We start from the raw sequence: 16554 nt of genomic DNA, 5'->3' as shown, positions 1-16554 counted from the left end.
AGAGATTGGAAGGATGGAGCGGAAACGAGAGTCGTGAGGATAGAAGGCGATCAGTACCAGAACAAGGCGCTTAGACGCCGTAACGGGCAGCAAGTCGCTCCTGGATGACAGGGGGGAACGTCGCGACGGCCGAAGACCAGCCGGCCGGGTCTTGCTGCTTGAAGCCGGTTAAGAGGTCTTGGAACATCTGGTTGAGTTCCGGCGAGGGCTGGTTCCAACGAACGATCGCGTTGCAGAACCACAACAAGCTCTGCAGGGACAGTAGTCGGCAGACGATTCGAAAAGGGACGGAACTATGAAAGAGGAAGGTACGAACCTTCGCGATCCCTGTGGGGTTGTGGTGGACGAGGGTGCACATGCCACGGAACGCAGAGTCCTTCTCCTCGTTGTCGCGGATTTCGTACAGTGCTTGACACCACGCCTGCGCGAAATCGGGCAGGAGGGGCGCGACAACGCCTGGGTGCATGAGCCCGATCCGCCCGATCGAAACCGCCGCGTTCTCGTGTAAGCTGCGCGGCGCCTTGGGGTGCAAGAGGATCGGGATCAGGCGAGAGACGAGTGGAAGGACCCATTGCTGGAACTCGGGATCATCTACGGAATCGAAGGAGGGGTCAACGGTTAAGAAACCCCCGGCATAGATAGATGACACTCACTAAGTCCGAAGCGGAGAGCGACCTCACCAACAGCCCAGGCAGCGTTGTTGCATGCGCTGATAAACTCGACCTTCGGCTCGGGATCGAGCTGTGCGAGGAGCTCGTGCATAATCGGTGGGACGTGCGGGCGGAGGAGTGGGAAGCAGTTCATGGCCATGTCGCCGACAAGCGCATAGCCCGACTGGCGGACCGCAGCGTGGGGGTGCTTGAGACAGACGGTGAGGAGGGAGAGCAGGCTCGGTTGACACTGGCTGATGTGCGGTTCGAGGGCAATGCCGAGACCTTGGGTGAGGCCGGAGAGCAAATCGAGAGCGACGACGAGGAAGGAGCGGTCGGGCTCGTCCATGTCCGGGTTCTGCTGATACGTCTGGTACTGGAGCAGTTGCGAGTTGACGATCGTATGACAGCGGTTGAAGATCGGGCTTGCGTACGGCAAGAAAGAGGGGCCCATCGCGATGGTCACGGACGCTAGGCACTACCACATGAACCCACGTCAGCTATGTCCCTCCTAGTTCAACGCGGGCTGCGTACCTCGAGCAATGGGACGATGTCCTCGTCGTCCTCCTTGAGCTTGTGCCACCGCTGGATGAGGGGAGGCATGAGAATCTCGACGTAGGTCGGATTCTGCAACGCTGATCCGACTGCATCCGCAAGGGTGCCGACAGCATCGTACAGGATGAGCATGTTCTTGTGTTGGTACTTGTCGAACGCGAAGACCAGATTGCGGAGCACTGGTTCCAAATAGGGCGCGAGCTCGGGGCCAGCGTCCTCTTCGAGCGTCGCAAAGGCACTGCATCCGGCTTCTTGTACACGCTTGTTGTTATCGAGAACCATTCGAAGGAGCTGTGTTGCTACGTCAGCCAGCGTCGAACTTACCTAGCGTGAAACCGCAGATTTCGAAGGTAGAGAATGTGTCTAGAATTCGCAGATGCAAGACTTAGCGAGAATCAGCGAATTCCGACGACATTCCCTATTCTCGAAATCGGTAGTTTCACGCGGTGTTAGCTTAGGCGCGATGCTTACCCCTTCGAGCGTGGGGATGAAAAACTGGTTCTTGTGCTCGTCGGAGACCATCTGAGTACACCAACTGGCGTATCTTCCAAGGGTCCAGCACGTTATTGATCGGACGAGGGGCTGCGGGAACTAGATTGGTCTTGCAAGGCATAAGAAATCAGAGCACATGCACACCTTAGAATCGTTGAGGGTGTTGATGAGGTAGGGGACGAGGGTAGGAAGATGAGGTTCGATAGCATCGATACAGCCTGGGTTGCGACACGAATAGGAAAGGGTTGGGAGGGGTACGAAGTGCACATCAGCGAAAGATACTCACCTTCCGCCATCGCGCCCAAAGCCAAGATGCCGCTCTCCCTCTGCAGCCAGTCCTCGCTCCACAGCTTCGCCCGCAACGGCTCCAGCAGGACGTTCATGAGGTCGGGCCCGAACCGGACGGCGAGGACGTCGAGCGCAGCCGCGGCACACTTGCGGAGGTTCCACTCGGTCGTCATATCGTCCGCGAACTCGTCGTCGTCTTCGTAGTCGTCGTAGTCGTCATCGTCGTCGCCCTCCGCCACCTCCTCGCCGTACGCGCCCACGCGCTTCGCGCCGTCGCCGCCGCCGTTCTCCCCGTTCGCCGCCGCACCGCCGTCGTGCTCGAGCCCGTGCGATTTGCCGCCGTAGTGGCGGGGCTTGATATCGGTCTCCTTGTCGGGTACCGCCGCGTCCTCCTCCTCGCCGCCCTGGAGCCAGAGCAGGTCGTCCTCGGTGTAGACCATGCAGTCGAGCAGCACGGGGGCGACTTTGTTGAGGAGCGGGTGCAGGTAGGGGGCGAGGTCGGGATCTTCGGCGAACGTGAGCCAGAACTCGCAGGCCTCGAGCGCGACGTTCTCGTGCTTGTCCTTCGTCGAGTAGAGCATGTACTCGGCGACGTTGTTCATCTCGGGCATGAGCTTCTCCGGGCGTGACGCGAGGAGGAGCACGAGGGCCTGGCAGACGTGTCGCCGCACTGTGGAATCTTCGTCCGAGGCCCGCTTGAAGAGGCACGCGATGAACGTGTCTAGGTGCGCGAAAAGCGCCTGGCAACCGATGGGGACGAAGTAGGAGAGACAGGCGATGGCGTGGGCGCGCATTTTGGAGGAGGGGTGTTCGGAGAGGACGAGGAATTTGGGGATCATAAAGTCCAGGGGCATGGTGCCTTCGATTTCGACATCGAGCTTGCGCGGGTAGTCTTCGCACGCTTTCTCGAGCGTGTTGAATGCCGCCTGCGGGAGGGCGGAGGTTAGTACGGGTCCGAACGGTTAATGAATGCTACTATATATCGCGCAGCCGATCTACGCCTCGAGATTACGCGATCGGCCTGCACCATCTTCTCGTAGGATTTCCGTCCACACAGACGAGAAGAAGAAAGGGCACGGCAGAGAAAGACGTCGCGAAAATCGGGTTGCTCGCAAGCACTGCGCCACATGGAAGGAAACCGCCACCGTACGAAAAGCAACACGGAACCTTCGAACGCGGTGGCGAGACGCGTTCGTGCGAAGAAAACCACGGCGTTACACATGTGGGGAATGTGAGGGGATCGGAGGATGAAAGTGTGGCGCGTACCTCTTGCATCTCCGCGTTCGGGGAATCCAGCAGGTGAACAAGCTGCTGGAGACACTCTGGCCAGTGCCTGGGCTCGAGGATGCCGAGGAACTGGACGACGTCCTGTGCGGCAGCGTTCCGGATCATGCTCGACTGGTCGCTGAAGGCGGCGAGTACTGCAGACTTGACATACGCAATGACCTCGGGAGAGGCACGGAGGATGAGGCGAGCATTGTTCTTGAGCAGGTAGCCCGCAATGGTACGGATCCGGTCGTCCTCTTGGGGCATTGCCGAGAGGATGTAGGCGAGGTAGGCGATGTAGTCGGGGGCGCGCGTGAAGTTGTTCAATTTCTAGGAAATGAGGGTGAAATGAAGCGGGATGAAAGGGCGGAAGGGAGAGACGACGTACATGGGTGATGGCGCGCTGGGTGACAGTATTGCGGGTGTCGGTGGAGTCGTGGATGGTCTGCAGGATCTCCTGCAGCCCCGCTTGCTGTGGTGTCCAGGAGGCCATGGTCGCGGAGGGAGGTCAAGATGCAGGCGACTAGAGCAGGCAAGCTGGGCCAACGCGTTCGCCCGTCCCCTGCACGGAATATTATTGACTGCTAACTCGCTTATCTATAATCTCCAGTCTAAGCCCAGCATCTAATGCGAATTACCATGTTGGAAGCATGGGCGCCAATCGGACTGACTGGTGTCTTCAACAGCAGCCTTAAAGTGGGAACCGTCTTCTTATTGCATTCTATGACTCGGACAATCTTTTCCGCTCGCCATCTGAAGTTGCTGGATCTTTGCAACCATGCGGAACGCTGCCCCTCGAACGCCCATGACACTCTCCACCCCACCGCAACGTGGACATGCCGCCGTCCGTGGCGTCGAGGTGCCGGCCGGCCGTGTCGCGGAGGTGAGGGTGCAGGCATCGATGGTAGCGCGGCATTGATCCCGCCTGCCTCGAACGGTGCGCAGATTCACCCCGGATGGGACCGGATGGGGACAGGGACGCTCATCGCGTGCGCGGTGATCGATGCAGGCTCGATAGAAGATCCCTGGATTTCGCGGTCTGTCTTCGGTACCTATCAACTCGCAAGACCATTCGACACCCCCACCAACAGGCAAGCATTTCTTATGTAAAGAACTCTTAACTTTCAAGAAATGGGGACGAAAAAGTTCATGCTAAGCCTCGAGGAACATAGGCCAGCAGTATACGGCCCCAATTGGCCGAGACCGCCTCGATGCTTCTCTTGGGAATCGAAGACGAGTACTGTACGGACGCCGCCGCGGATCCACCAGAACCCTGCAGCATGCGTGATTCCCAACAGAGCCGCCAGACTCATCGAAACCCCTGCAGCCAACGCTTCGAATCTCCGTTTTCCTCAGATCCGGTTGTTACGGACGTTTGCTCCCTTCCATGCAACAGCAAACGATCCAACGATGTGCTGTGGAAATAATTGGTTTCTACTGATACATGCCCCGGAGAGAGCGGACGCTCGCCCACCTACCGCGCGTCATATCGATACACGTGCAGGTAGGCGGCGCAAGGGCCGATGGTCTATGGACGTAGGTAAGAGGGCAAGTAAGTACGCACGAACGAATGAACGATTACTGTGCGTGCAATGGACGCGCTGTATGTTTCCGAACTGTGTGTGCGGGTGCGTGGGGCATCGAATGGCTAGTGGTATGAGTATGCGTACGGTGCGGATGTCAGTGTGGCGTGAAAGGCGAACGTGAGTAGAAACGACCGGCGGGTTTGGAGGGACGACGAGCATGTGCCCATACAGGGCCGAAAGGTCAGGATATGTGCAGAGCGGGAGGTGATTAGGAAGTTCGGGAGGACGGCGGCCAGCAGGCGCGATCCTTGCACACCTTGCGCGCGTCCCCCGGGCTCAGTCAGCTGTATGGGGGTATCTGCGGGCCCTGCGCGGTGCGGAGGGCACGAGAATAGGGTATGGTCATGACGAAAGCGTCTCTATTCACAGCGCGGTATCCAAGGGCCCCAAACGGGCGGGATCGCGGGGGACGGTCGTGGCCGCCAGCCACAATCACCGAGGTGACAACAGAGGTATGAGCCACCGGAAGGGCGCGCCATCGCGACAGCGTCCAAGGTGGCCTGATGGCGAGGAACAAGGTGGCGCTGGGGTAGGGTGTCGAGCGTCGCAAGTAGGCATCCGCATCCGAAGTGCCATGATGGTCGAAGGATCTAGTAGTGACTGAATCGACTCTTGAGGAGCTGCTTCCCCGTGAGGCGTTTCGTCAACATGTCGGCTGGCTTGCCACCGCCGTAAGTTACGAGAGCGGGCTCGTCCTCGACATAAGATGCAGCGTCCGAGTCGGTCTGGGTCCGTAGAGGGTAGAAGGAAGCCTTGAAGATCAGGTACTGCAAAAGTGCGAGGATGAAACTAGGGTGGCGACGTTAGTACAACGCACGGGGTAGAACGGCCGCAGGACTTACGTTGCGCCGAGGGAAGCGCCAATGACGATCTGCGTCCTAAGCGAGGGATTGTAACCACGGAAAACGATACTCTATGTACACAGAGGAGGTTTAGCGCTCACAAAGCGACGGAAGAATGACAGCTACGCACCAGAAAATGCGAGTCATTCCGGTCCAGGAGGAACCGAAGGCCAAAACTGAGACCGTCTTGCTTCTGGATGATTAAATCCACACCCAATGCAATCAAGAACGAGCCAATCGCAGCAGTGTTGATCGTCTGTGAAGGAAAGTACACGCATGGTCAACACTCGCCGTGCATCCCAGCATACATGCACATTTGAGACTCACCACTCCAACACGTTGCTTGACCAAGATCCCTGCTAGGCCGAGAATACTGAAGGCGACGATGACCAGCCAGTTGAGGACGTATGTTGGGATGAGGAGGCCTGGGCGGAGCAGGACGACGCGGAAACCTATGGACATGCCTCCGAGGGCACCAACGAGGATGATGCCAGCCCACCGTCCGAACGGGAGCACACCGGCAATAAAGCTAACTCCAAAGGCGCCGAGGACGATGATAGCGAGCACAAGATCGGGCAATCCGTCTGCGCTCACGGTGTTCACGAACGCGGCCCAGGCTGTGAGGAGAGACGCGAGGAAAGGGAGAAGCGCATTGAGTTGGAAGGTTTCATGCATGAGATGACATAGTAACGCACCTCCGAGGGCAACACCAAGTCCGACACCCAATCCTGTGGTGACCCTCCACAACCGGATGCCTGCGAGGGCGAGCGGCGCGCCCGCGGCAAATGCGAATCCAAGCCAGAGGATGGCGGGAAGGTTGAAGTCCTGCCCGCTCCCGTCTGTACCGGCACCTTGGGCGACAATGGACGATGAGCTTGGGTTGATGACCAACGTGCTGGATCCGTCCATCCTGACAATGGGGGTCTCGCGCCTAGAGACCGCATGTGTTGGAAGGGGAGTTGGAATCGCGAAGTCGGCGACAGGGAGGAGGACCGCGGGGGAGGGCGGATGGAGGAGGGGGCCTTGAGGAGTGGTGGGGACCGGGACAGGCGAGCCAGATGCGTTACCAGCGCAAGCGAGGAGGAAAAGGAAACATGACAAGACAGCAATGAAGTACGCTAATCTGAGTGGGCGTAGGCGGATGGAATCCGCCATCGGCCGCCGCGGTCAAGACTGTGTCGACGCCAGAGCTGGAGGAGTACCCAGGGCGGACTGAGGGTCGTTTGGACGCAGGGCCGGAGGTAGCGAGGGCGGGAGGGTGCCCAGCAGGCAGGAGGAGACGCAAAGACCGACTTGAGTGGGAGAAAGAGCGTTGAGGGACTAGATGCCCTGAGGAGGGGTGAGGGAAGAAGAGAGGTCTGCTCAGCGGCTGCGGTGGAGGGAGATCGCGCGGTCCAGACCGGCTACATAAAGCGAGAGGGGAGAATGGTGACGAGCACAGGGAAAACCGACGCGCCTCGATCAGCCTCGATATACTTTACACTTTGGGCTCTGTGTGCCCGTTGCGAGGCAACGTTCAGGTGATCATTCTCTCCGCACACCTGTTCCGTGCGCGCGATCTACATAGAAACGCAAGCGCGGGACTCACTTCGACCTGTCCGCTCTCTGGTATGGCTGCACTTCCTTTGCCGAATGTCGGTGCTAAGAGCGTCGGGCTCCGCAGCCGCGCGGTACTTCGGTTGGGAGGAGACATGTTTGGCACCCCCGCGCGCAAGGGTCGTCGAAGTTGATTCAAGTTGATGATGAGGCTTCGCCGTTGCGCGCACCGTTGGAGAGAACGGAAGACGAAGAGTATGGCACGCGCCTCTTCCAGTCTGGCGCGGAGCCAGACCCGGCTCATTGACTTGCCGATTGCCGGTCCTGCACGCGACTTCAAATTCAAGTCTGAAGGCCGACAGCTATGTGCAGTATGTATAAATTCTGCCGACCCCGTCAAGCCCACCTTCTTGCACTCCCACTCCCACCGTAAAGGCCTTGATGCGCCTTGATCGTAAAAGGAGGCCCAGAACTGACAATCGCCGTATCGCAGGGCAAGGCGGTCCATACCATTACTGAGGCTGGCACGCGAGCAACCAGGATCAACTTGGCATCGAAGATGCACCATATGCGGTGGTTGACCAGTAACGAACAAAGCTGTCCCTTGGATGGCGCACTTTCCAAGACGACGCCGCCGGTGTGTATAGAGCCAGCAACGGTTGCCGGGCAGCTTTGCAGGCAATACAGGCGTCGAAATTGGGCACATATATAACCGGCCCTCAAACGCGTCTCGCAGGAGGAGAGCAGGCCTCCGGGATAAAAACTCAACTCCAGAGTCCAGATATGTTGTTCACCCAGTAGCGCGTGGCCAGTGCGTATATAGCAGACCCGCGCCCACTGCTCACGAACCCTCGATGGCGTATGGGCGGCACGTTGGTTTCGCCGACGAACGGTGCCCTCCCCGACGCGCAAGCACTGTCTTCTTGGGGAAGAGGATGGTGTCTGCCGAGGGCGAGGGTGATTTTGAAAGTCTGAACCTACTACTCCGGACTGGAGTCGCAATAGGGGGCTTATAACTTAAATCTCTCTCCTCGATTGCCCATTCTTATGTAAGCGAAACATGAGTGCTTACTTGATTGGATCCCCGAGGCGCCGACCACTGCTCAACGTTAACCAACCATTGTCATCAACGACAACAAATGGCAGCAAACTACACCGTCTCTCGCGTGGTTGACATTCTGTCGCACCTAGGAGGCCCTGAATGCACGCATGAAGACCTTCAGTGGTCTATAGACATCCCTGCAGGGCAACAATTCCTCCAATGGATAGCAACGCAAGTCCCTGAGGTCGACTCGCCGTTCAACCTCGGCGCCGGGAAAACCTTGCACGCAGCATTACGCCCCATCGCTTTGAGTCAAGAAGAACTAGATCTGTAAGTTCTTGCATCGATTATAATAGGGCATATTCATAGTGGTTTTATTTCAGAATGTCGGCCACACGTGCCAAAACTAAGGCCGCCGACGAGGATCCTGTGCCCGATACGACCCGAGTTGGAGGACTCCTCAGGACTGCTGGACGTTACGAGACTCCCTTGCAAATACGGTACGTACTAAACTGATGACGTGTACGAAAATGCTCACATCGCGTCAAGGCACCGTCTCGAGACAGCAGAAGTTCAGGCCGAGGTCACGGAACGACAAATAGCTCGACTGAAAACTCGCCTCAAGGCCTCGAAGTAAGTACACCGGCTTCTGCTTCTGTACATGCACCCATTTGACGCACTCCTCTCTCCATAGAATTGCTGCTCTAGATTCAAAGCAAGCTATACATTCGCTGAAGAAGGATATACAGTCCGCGGATCGATCTATTGACAAGCAGCAGCGGCAAGTGGCGAAGCTTTCAGATGAGGTACAAAATACCATCTCTATCTGTACGTATATGGGTGATCGAATTGTACCACAGATAGATGATGCTGTTTCTCAGCATGTCGATTTGGCTTTGCGCGCCCTTGCCGAGACGTCTCTTTCAGAGGAGTCTCAGGAGTCTGGTTTCCTCCAGAAATCGAAAGCCACAATTGCTTCTCTGAAAAGTGCTCGTTCCTCCGCGGCGACGTCTACACGTCGACTATACGAAAACCTCGACGCCGCATACAGCTCGCTTCCTCACGCCGGCGAACTTCAGCAAGATGCCGCTCGAGTACAATCCATACTCGCAGATGTGTCAAACCAACCCGAAGCGCTTCTTCAAGCCGCATATATCAACCATCTGGAAGTAGCCACGAAGAGACTGAGCAGCTCAGCGAGCTTACAAGCGCTTCTGAGCGAATGTGATGCTTTTGAAGACGCAATAGACGCGAAGGACGGCGATGTGAAAGCTGACCTGGTAGTTGATGTTAAGAAGGAACTTGAGAATGCGGGAAGACTTGATCGTCTTGCTTTGCTAAACTTTCAAGAGAGGGGACTGGATGAGGCTTGTATCACTCGCTCTTGTTCAAGTCGGTTGGGCTAACTATTCTGCTTGTAGATTATCCAGTTCATGCAGGGCAGTGTCCAACCAGCGCTAGAGACAGTGCACACATGCCTTCGATCTCGAAGTACCCTTGCGATGGAGGCTGAAGCAATCGTCAGTGCTCTTATAGAAGAACTAGAAGACATCAATGATGCCGCAGAGTCCGTCAGAGGAATCCGGGAAACACCAACCCAAGGCCACTCTAGGGACACCGATGGCATCCTTGAATCAGAGTTCATCCTTCTCCTGAAGAGATTAATTGGTGCGTGCTGTAGTTACGTGCGGCGTGCGGCTTCACTGACGGTCCTCGTAGGCTCGCGGCCCGGCGTCGTCGAACGAGCGACTGTCCTTCTCAACCGCGAAGACGTCGATAGGGAAATCAACACGCTCACCCAGGAGATATCGCACGCGAGGTCCCAGGAAGACAAGTGGGTGTCAGATCTGCGTGGTCGCCTCCACAACTTGTGAGAGAACTTTCCCGCCCATCGTATGGATATCATGACACTCTTACGATACAGGTCATCGAGTACCGACCCGCTCGTTTCCACTGTGTACTCCAACGCTCCCGTGAACACATCTCCTCCATTTGCACAGCCGGCGCCCCTTGAGGCATTGTGCACACAAACGCGCGCCAGGGCAGAGGAGCTCGCGGCAGCGGCGGCTAAATTGCAGCAAGTGAGCAGCGTAATGTTTGATACATACCTACGTCAATTCCAATAACCAATCCCCATAGGTAACCGAGTTGAGCTCTCGGGACAAACGCAAGCTGGGCGTGTTCGTGGAGAAGTGGACCCTTTAGATCGCGGAGAAGTTGCCGCGGGACTGAGAGTTCTCATATGATATGAACCTCGGTTGAACGAGAAGTACTAATGTACCACTAGAGCTTATGTACAATATTTTGGGGTACAAGGAGCAGTTGGTGGGTCTCCCTCGAGAGTACATATACGATATTCGCGGCGCCCACTCAGCGCCCGCTTGAACTTCTTGACTTCGACGGTCATGTCCCAATCACTTCCCCACGCTCTCTGCTCGTACATCCCCACCAGCATGATGCTTTCTATGTGAGGCTACTCGTGATGACAATGGATGTCGATTTCGACATTCGCCAAGCCAACGCACAGGCCCTCGCCTATGTCCGCCGAGAATCTCTTGACATCTATAATCGTCTGCAATCTATCGCAGAAGACGTGAAGTTCGTTCACCAGGTCCACCGGGAATACCCAGATCTCCCTCTACTTCGTACGTCTGCTCTCGGATGATGCTGACTGTCTTACGATGTTAACGTATGTATAGCCAATTTACGGTGCGGCGGATGGTACGTCGACCCCGCCATTGTACGTCCCTCGCCTCCCGGTCTTTTTCACTGCATACCAACTCTAAAGACGTCCGTATTCTGTATTTTCTCACCTGCGTCGAACAGGCCACACCGGAGGCCGCATACTTCAAATCCACAGACGGGCACTTTGGCAATTGGTCCTTCAACCTCCGCCGTCCGAATCTGCAAATCCTGCATCTCCTCGCCCGCGAACGCGGCGCGCGGGGGTTCGTTCTTGTCGACTCGACGCGCGCAGGCAAGCGCATTCCGGATGCACTCTCGAAGACGGTGCCAATCTGGTGCGCGGTCGTCAATCGCGCGATGGTGCGGCTCTACCCCGACCTCAAGCAGTGTAGCGGCGGCGAGGAGGGATGGGATGTCCGCCTGTACTGCCCACCGGGGTCAGTAAGCGAGCAGGAGAGGGTGCAAATCGAGGCGAAAGTGGATGCGTGGGCTGGTGCATTAGTGGTATGTACTTCACGTTCTTCGCCTTCAAGCATTCCTTTAAACCCCTTGCACTCCCCCCAGCATTCTTCCTACGACATTCCGCGACTTCCGCATCCCCTCAGACCCCTCTGGATTACCCCGTCTACCACTGTCTTTCCCAGCCTCCCGTCTGGTGGTGAACAGAAGTACACCCCCATCATTTGTGTCTCCGCGTCGAAGCAAGTGCAGGAGGGATTGGAAAGGCGGTCAAACGGATTTTCGTATGTGCAAGGGTCCGGAGATGATCACGAGCTTTGGGGAATGGTGCGTCTTCTCGATCGTCGTATGCGGATCCTCGCAGTCCTCAAATCGTATCCCCTAGGGCTTGACCCCGTCTCTGTTTTGGGCACACAAGGATGAGCTCCTGGGGAGCGACCGCGGTGAACTCCCCGTTCTGGTGAAGGACCTCGTCACCCGAGCCACACAAGCACCCACTCGCGAAACATGGAAGTCGCCTCCATCGCCCGTACCTGCAGTCGGCGGTCGTCTTCTCGTTGGGGCAATTCCGGACATGCCTACGTTCTCCCCCGGCGGACCATCCACGGACAACATCGCCATTCCCGGGGTCGACGGACCTGTTTCGGTGGTTGCCATCACTTCCCAGGTTGTGGAACCGCCAAGTCCCGGAGAAGAGGGAGATGAACAAGCTCGCAGCAACGTCTTCCGGATGCACCTCGCTGAAGGCAAAAAGGGTCAACTCGCACTTCTTCAAGTCGTTCTCCCATCATGCAGCACGTACATAGGCGCGGCGCTGACGGCGGGACACTCTGTATGCGTATGCTGCGACACGGGGTCCGACGCTAGCGTTGGTGTGGTGCTGGCCGTTTTACAGATGTTCTTCGACGACGACGGGCGGTACGGAAATAGTCCTATGGCAGGTGGTGCGTAATTCGGCCACAACCCTCAGTGTACATGTTGTGACATTCGCTCTCCCAGCGGGGATCCGTGCGAGCAAGGAGAGTATCCGCACGCGATTACAGTGGATCATCGCAAGCCGGCCTCAGGCGAACCCATCGCGCCGCAACGTTGAAGCGTGTCAACGAGTTCCTACTTTCTGAGCCCTCCTTTCGACGGAGATGACGGCGACGATACCCTACTCTCATGATATACCCAGCACGACCCTTCCAATGGATATATGCGCACTACAGACGTACAGAATGCAACGTTCTTTCTGCTTCACTACCGTTCCGCCGGTTGGAGTGCCACGCCCGACACGTTGCTGTACACGAGCAGCCGGAACCCCGCCTCGACCCCGGCGTGGAACGTCGACGGCACGACCAGTAGCGCCCCTGCTGCAGCGTCACGTTCTCGATCAGCACGCCCGACACCGCGTCGGAGTATGGGCCCGAGTGGCGATGTGCCTGCCGAGCGCGGAGGCGGAGGTGGTGGGGGGATTGAAGACGGTGAGGTTGATCGCCGCCGACGGATGCGGCGCGGAGAACTGGAGACGGAACCTGTGCTGAGATGAGCGGGGCGCGCTGTGAGAGGAGAGAGGGGGCAGGGGCGGAGGAAGAGGAGATGCGTACGTGGCCTGCGTGGGTGCAGCGACCCGCAGCTCGTACATCGGGTTCTTCGAGTACGCGCCCGAGCTCGCCCGCCCCCCGCCGTCTTCTCCGTCCTGCGACGCGAATGTCAGCGAGTCTTGCACTGTGGAGGACGGCGGACGACGGAGACGCACCACTCGCCGCGGACGAGCTTGCTGAACATGCCCGCGCCCTCCTGCTGCACGGGCGTGAGCTCGAAGCGGTCCGAGCACTCCGCGCGCAGCCCGAACTTGCCGCTGTGGCGCGGCTCGAACGCGGAGATGACGAGCGTGTAGTCGCCCGCTGCGTGGCACACGGTTCTTAGCCCGATGATGGCGGAGAACGGAGGGGGCGAGAGCGACGTACGGGGGATGCGCCCGGCGGCGTGCGCGTAGCCGTAGCTGTACGCGCCCGAAGACAGCGCGAGGTCGTTGTGGCCGAGCCTGGCAGGAGGTGAGCCCAAGGGAGAGAAGGCGGGGCTCGCTACCCACTCGTTGATGCGCCCGCCTTGGGACCACGCGAGGACCATGTTGACGGGACGTGGCGGTCGGTGCTCACGGACAACGAGATCGTCGCCTTCGCGTCCGGCTGGCGGCCGCCACGCTCGTCGCTCTGCGCCCGCTGGACGACGTCGGGCGGCGCGGCGGATGCACGCGCAGGTGGTATTGAGGGTTGAGGTAGTAGGTGGGATAGGTGTGGTTCCCGCCGGCGGTCTTCTGCGTGAACGCACCCTCGATCTGTTGTTCAACGGCCGAGTGGAAGATCAGTGACCGGTCTTCCTGTTTGATGGCAGGCTCACATCTTTCGAATAGAGCAGCTCTTGGGGCGCATGGACCCACATCGTTCGGGAGTTCGCGTAAACGGTTAGCGTGAAACCGACGTCATCGCGCTCGCCCTCGTATGAAGCTACAAGGGTGATGAGTTGCTCGGATGGCGAGATTGGTAGACGTAGCTGTGTTTCGGGCAGTCAGTCCAAGCGAACCGATTGGAATCCCGAAAGGAACGATACGTACCAGTACATGCGGCGAGTTCGTATATTCGCCCTGGTCGCTACTCAGCTTCGAAAGATGCGCACGTGGAATATCGGCTTACTTTCGTGGACAGTTGTCGTGGTCTACTACTGGAATCGTGGCCGAAGCTGCCCCGCTCCCGGTGTGGGCCGTGAGCGCGATGAACTCCTCCTGAGACCGGTGGCTTCGCAGATGGCGTGTGAGTAAAATCCAGACCTCCTCGCCTTCCCGAGCGCCATTGGTGTCGTCGATCTTCAGGTGAGTGCGATAGTGCGCTGCGGGTGAGATGCGATTGAGACGAGGAAGGATGAGAATCCAAAGAGCATTGCGCACAGGTGGTACTGCCTCGCCCATCCCTCCTCCAGATGCTGAAAGCAACGCGTTGTTGAAGTTAGCACACGTTTCCTCAATGGGGATAGACCACACACCAGTGGAAGGCGTGCTGGTACTTGAACGTTTCAGGGTTCCAGCTCAGATAGAGGCCATCGAACAAGGAGAAAAGAAGTTCGATGGGCAGCTCCACAGCTCCTATACACAGCGTGAGATCAGTTGTCTAACGACGGAGGGCTCGTCTCACGTCGTTGGCGCGGGTCACGAGGATCGAAGCTGGCCCGGTTATCTTGACTAGTCTGCACCCAGGGGTCGAAGACAATGGCTCTCCGGTCTTCTCCCGAGTTAGTTATTCCTGGGACCCGGATGAATGCCGGTAATTCCATAAAGATAGAGCGATATACCAATCATGGCGTAGCAATGGGTCGGCAGAAGCGAGATCGGGAGGTTGCCGGTGGAGATACGTTGGCCAGTCCCGAACGTAGCCACGCATGTGCCTAGATTTAATATTGGAAGTAAGAAGGAAGCGCAAACTAGGCGACGGAACGACGATACCTTCGGTGTAGCCCTTGTAAAGACGATCCCATGTCTTCTCTCGCTGGAACCTCGGGCTTTTTTGTCGAAGGCTGTTCAGTGACCAGCTGATTCCGAGCTAGTGAAACCGCACAGACCCACGGATATCAAGCGCCTCGGGTATCCATCCTGCCAGTGCGCTAAGCACCATTAGAGCAGGCACGATTCGGCTTCATCTGATGACGCACTGCATGTCTGTGCTCGAGTCTCTGCACGGCAGTGAGACCATATTTCAGAGGGGTTCCGGAAGGTACTCACGAGCCAATGAAATCGTAGCCCCCTGCCAGTTTCATGTACTGGTCACCAGAAGAGCGCTCCATAATCAAGACGAGAGTTCACATGGTGCAACGCACGTACCGCTTTCTCCACGAGAGAGGGCCACAGCTGTCCTTTGGATCCAGTGGACACGCACATCAGCGGCCCGTCAGGGTATGATGGTAGTTGATCATCTATGCCTGTTTTCGCCGTTCAGCGGGACCAAGCTTCCATTCTCCGAGTAACCCACATATCTGACAGCGAAGCCACCTGCATCAGTCGGAGGGGAGGTAAGAGGCGAGAAGACGTACACGCCGGTGGCCGCCGTTGTATAGTATTCGAAGCTGATACTTCCCGGTGGCCGACGGGGCTGGAAATCCGGTCGCGTCCTGGGGGAAAAGCGACGAGAGAATCATCTGGGGTGCGTCAGCTGAGCCGCCCGGCCGTCGAACGTTCCGCCTCATGGCCGCCGCCGTACCTTCGTGCGGAACCGTCGACGGTGATCCGTCGCGATCACCATGGACGCGCACACCGAGCAATCCGATACGATGTGCTGCACGATGTCCTCGGGCTCGAGGGCTTGCGGCGGCAGCACGGCCGGCCTGCGCCAGACCGCACCGTGCGCGACTTGCTCTGCGGACAGCGGCGGCTGCCTGGACGCGGTGCGAGCGCGGGGAAGAGGTTAGCGAGAGACAAAAATAGAAGATGAACTATGACGGACTGTGATGAGCACGATGGCTTATCGGGGGCGTCCCACAGGGGAAAGTGCCCCTGATTGACGGCGGACTTCTGGAGGACGTACAGCTGCTCGCCTGCGGTGAGCACGGGCGGACGTGGGTGAGCGTCGCGAGGCAAACGTGGCGGGGCGGCGGGCTCACTCTCGGAGAACTCGTCCTTGGAGACGGGGCGGACGTCTTGCTTCACGGCCTTGATCTTTTCCGCGCGCTCGAGCGCTTTCGCGGCCTCCGCCTTGTGCTGCGCGCGGGCGCGGTCGTCGACGGAGCGACGGCTGAGGTCGAGAAATTGTTCGCGGACTGGACGTAGAGGCGAAACGCTTTGTCGAAGTCGCGCGCGAGCTCCGCGCCGGCCGCCTTCTGGTAGCTGCTCTGTAAGAAGGTGAGCACAGGGGCCGTGCGTGCGCGCAGGACGGCGGGGCGCTCACCTCGGCCTCTTGTCTGGAGACCTCGGGCATGTCTGAGACCATGCGGGTGAGTCTGCGCTGCCTGGTCTTCGAACCCGTCGGCTCTTTATAGGTCGTGGGCTGTGCTGCAGGCTGTTTATAGCCCGGCTAGGGCCGCCGAGGGAGGGTGAGCGCGCGCTGGGTGGGCGCGTATGACGTTGCGGTCATACGCCGGAAAAGCGGAGAGTTGTGAAGACTTACTGGACGCGAATGGCGGCA

The 16554-nt window shown here is 58.1% G+C and overlaps 5 protein-coding genes across 5 annotated transcripts; 2 read left to right on the top strand and 3 right to left on the bottom strand.

Moving 5' to 3' along the window:
* Positions 1 to 70: 70 nt before the first annotated feature.
* Positions 71 to 3744, bottom strand: BXZ73DRAFT_100618 (ARM repeat-containing protein; the record flags this gene model as incomplete). The annotated part of the gene is made up of 9 exons (XM_048014627.1): positions 71 to 250; positions 317 to 591; positions 654 to 1128; positions 1185 to 1496; positions 1677 to 1787; positions 1842 to 1915; positions 1984 to 2911; positions 3252 to 3581; positions 3640 to 3744. 9 exons carry the CDS (start codon positions 3742 to 3744, stop codon positions 71 to 73), a joined length of 2790 nt encoding a protein of 929 aa, XP_047878850.1.
* Positions 3745 to 5427: 1683 nt separating this feature from the next.
* BXZ73DRAFT_45633 (uncharacterized protein) lies at positions 5428 to 6588 on the bottom strand (the record flags this gene model as incomplete). The annotated part of the gene is made up of 5 exons (XM_048019545.1): positions 5428 to 5626; positions 5680 to 5750; positions 5810 to 5935; positions 6007 to 6296; positions 6375 to 6588. 5 exons carry the CDS (start codon positions 6586 to 6588, stop codon positions 5428 to 5430), a joined length of 900 nt encoding a protein of 299 aa, XP_047878849.1.
* A 1766-nt stretch (positions 6589 to 8354) lies between these two features.
* On the top strand, positions 8355 to 10462 carry BXZ73DRAFT_45620 (uncharacterized protein; the record flags this gene model as incomplete). Its single annotated transcript, XM_048019543.1, has 9 exons — positions 8355 to 8587; positions 8641 to 8757; positions 8807 to 8890; positions 8952 to 9108; positions 9172 to 9653; positions 9702 to 9925; positions 9977 to 10127; positions 10182 to 10338; positions 10397 to 10462. 9 exons carry the CDS (start codon positions 8355 to 8357, stop codon positions 10460 to 10462), a joined length of 1671 nt encoding a protein of 556 aa, XP_047878848.1.
* Positions 10463 to 10745: 283 nt separating this feature from the next.
* On the top strand, positions 10746 to 12544 carry BXZ73DRAFT_89557 (initiator tRNA phosphoribosyl transferase; the record flags this gene model as incomplete). Its single annotated transcript, XM_048025332.1, has 7 exons — positions 10746 to 10902; positions 10957 to 10997; positions 11084 to 11446; positions 11507 to 11728; positions 11787 to 12345; positions 12401 to 12443; positions 12469 to 12544. The coding sequence occupies 7 exons, from the start codon at positions 10746 to 10748 to the stop codon at positions 12542 to 12544; spliced, it is 1461 nt and encodes a 486-aa protein (XP_047878847.1).
* Positions 12545 to 12643: 99 nt separating this feature from the next.
* On the bottom strand, positions 12644 to 16347 carry BXZ73DRAFT_89556 (uncharacterized protein; the record flags this gene model as incomplete). Its single annotated transcript, XM_048025331.1, has 19 exons — positions 12644 to 12825; positions 13123 to 13290; positions 13354 to 13430; positions 13479 to 13540; positions 13590 to 13724; positions 13787 to 13939; positions 14106 to 14338; positions 14424 to 14550; positions 14633 to 14682; positions 14732 to 14824; positions 15003 to 15040; positions 15159 to 15196; positions 15258 to 15355; positions 15463 to 15571; positions 15634 to 15808; positions 15877 to 15967; positions 16034 to 16164; positions 16191 to 16261; positions 16318 to 16347. The coding sequence occupies 19 exons, from the start codon at positions 16345 to 16347 to the stop codon at positions 12644 to 12646; spliced, it is 2061 nt and encodes a 686-aa protein (XP_047878846.1).
* Between the last annotated feature and the right edge of the window lie 207 nt (positions 16348 to 16554).

The sequence above is a fragment of the Epithele typhae genome (assembly GCF_022376455.1).
Source record: "Epithele typhae strain CBS 203.58 chromosome Unknown BXZ73scaffold_18, whole genome shotgun sequence".
Lineage (NCBI taxonomy): Eukaryota > Fungi > Basidiomycota > Agaricomycetes > Polyporales > Epitheliaceae > Epithele > Epithele typhae.
Note: the sequence above shows the minus strand (reverse complement) of the source record. Positions and strands in the feature narration are given on the sequence as shown.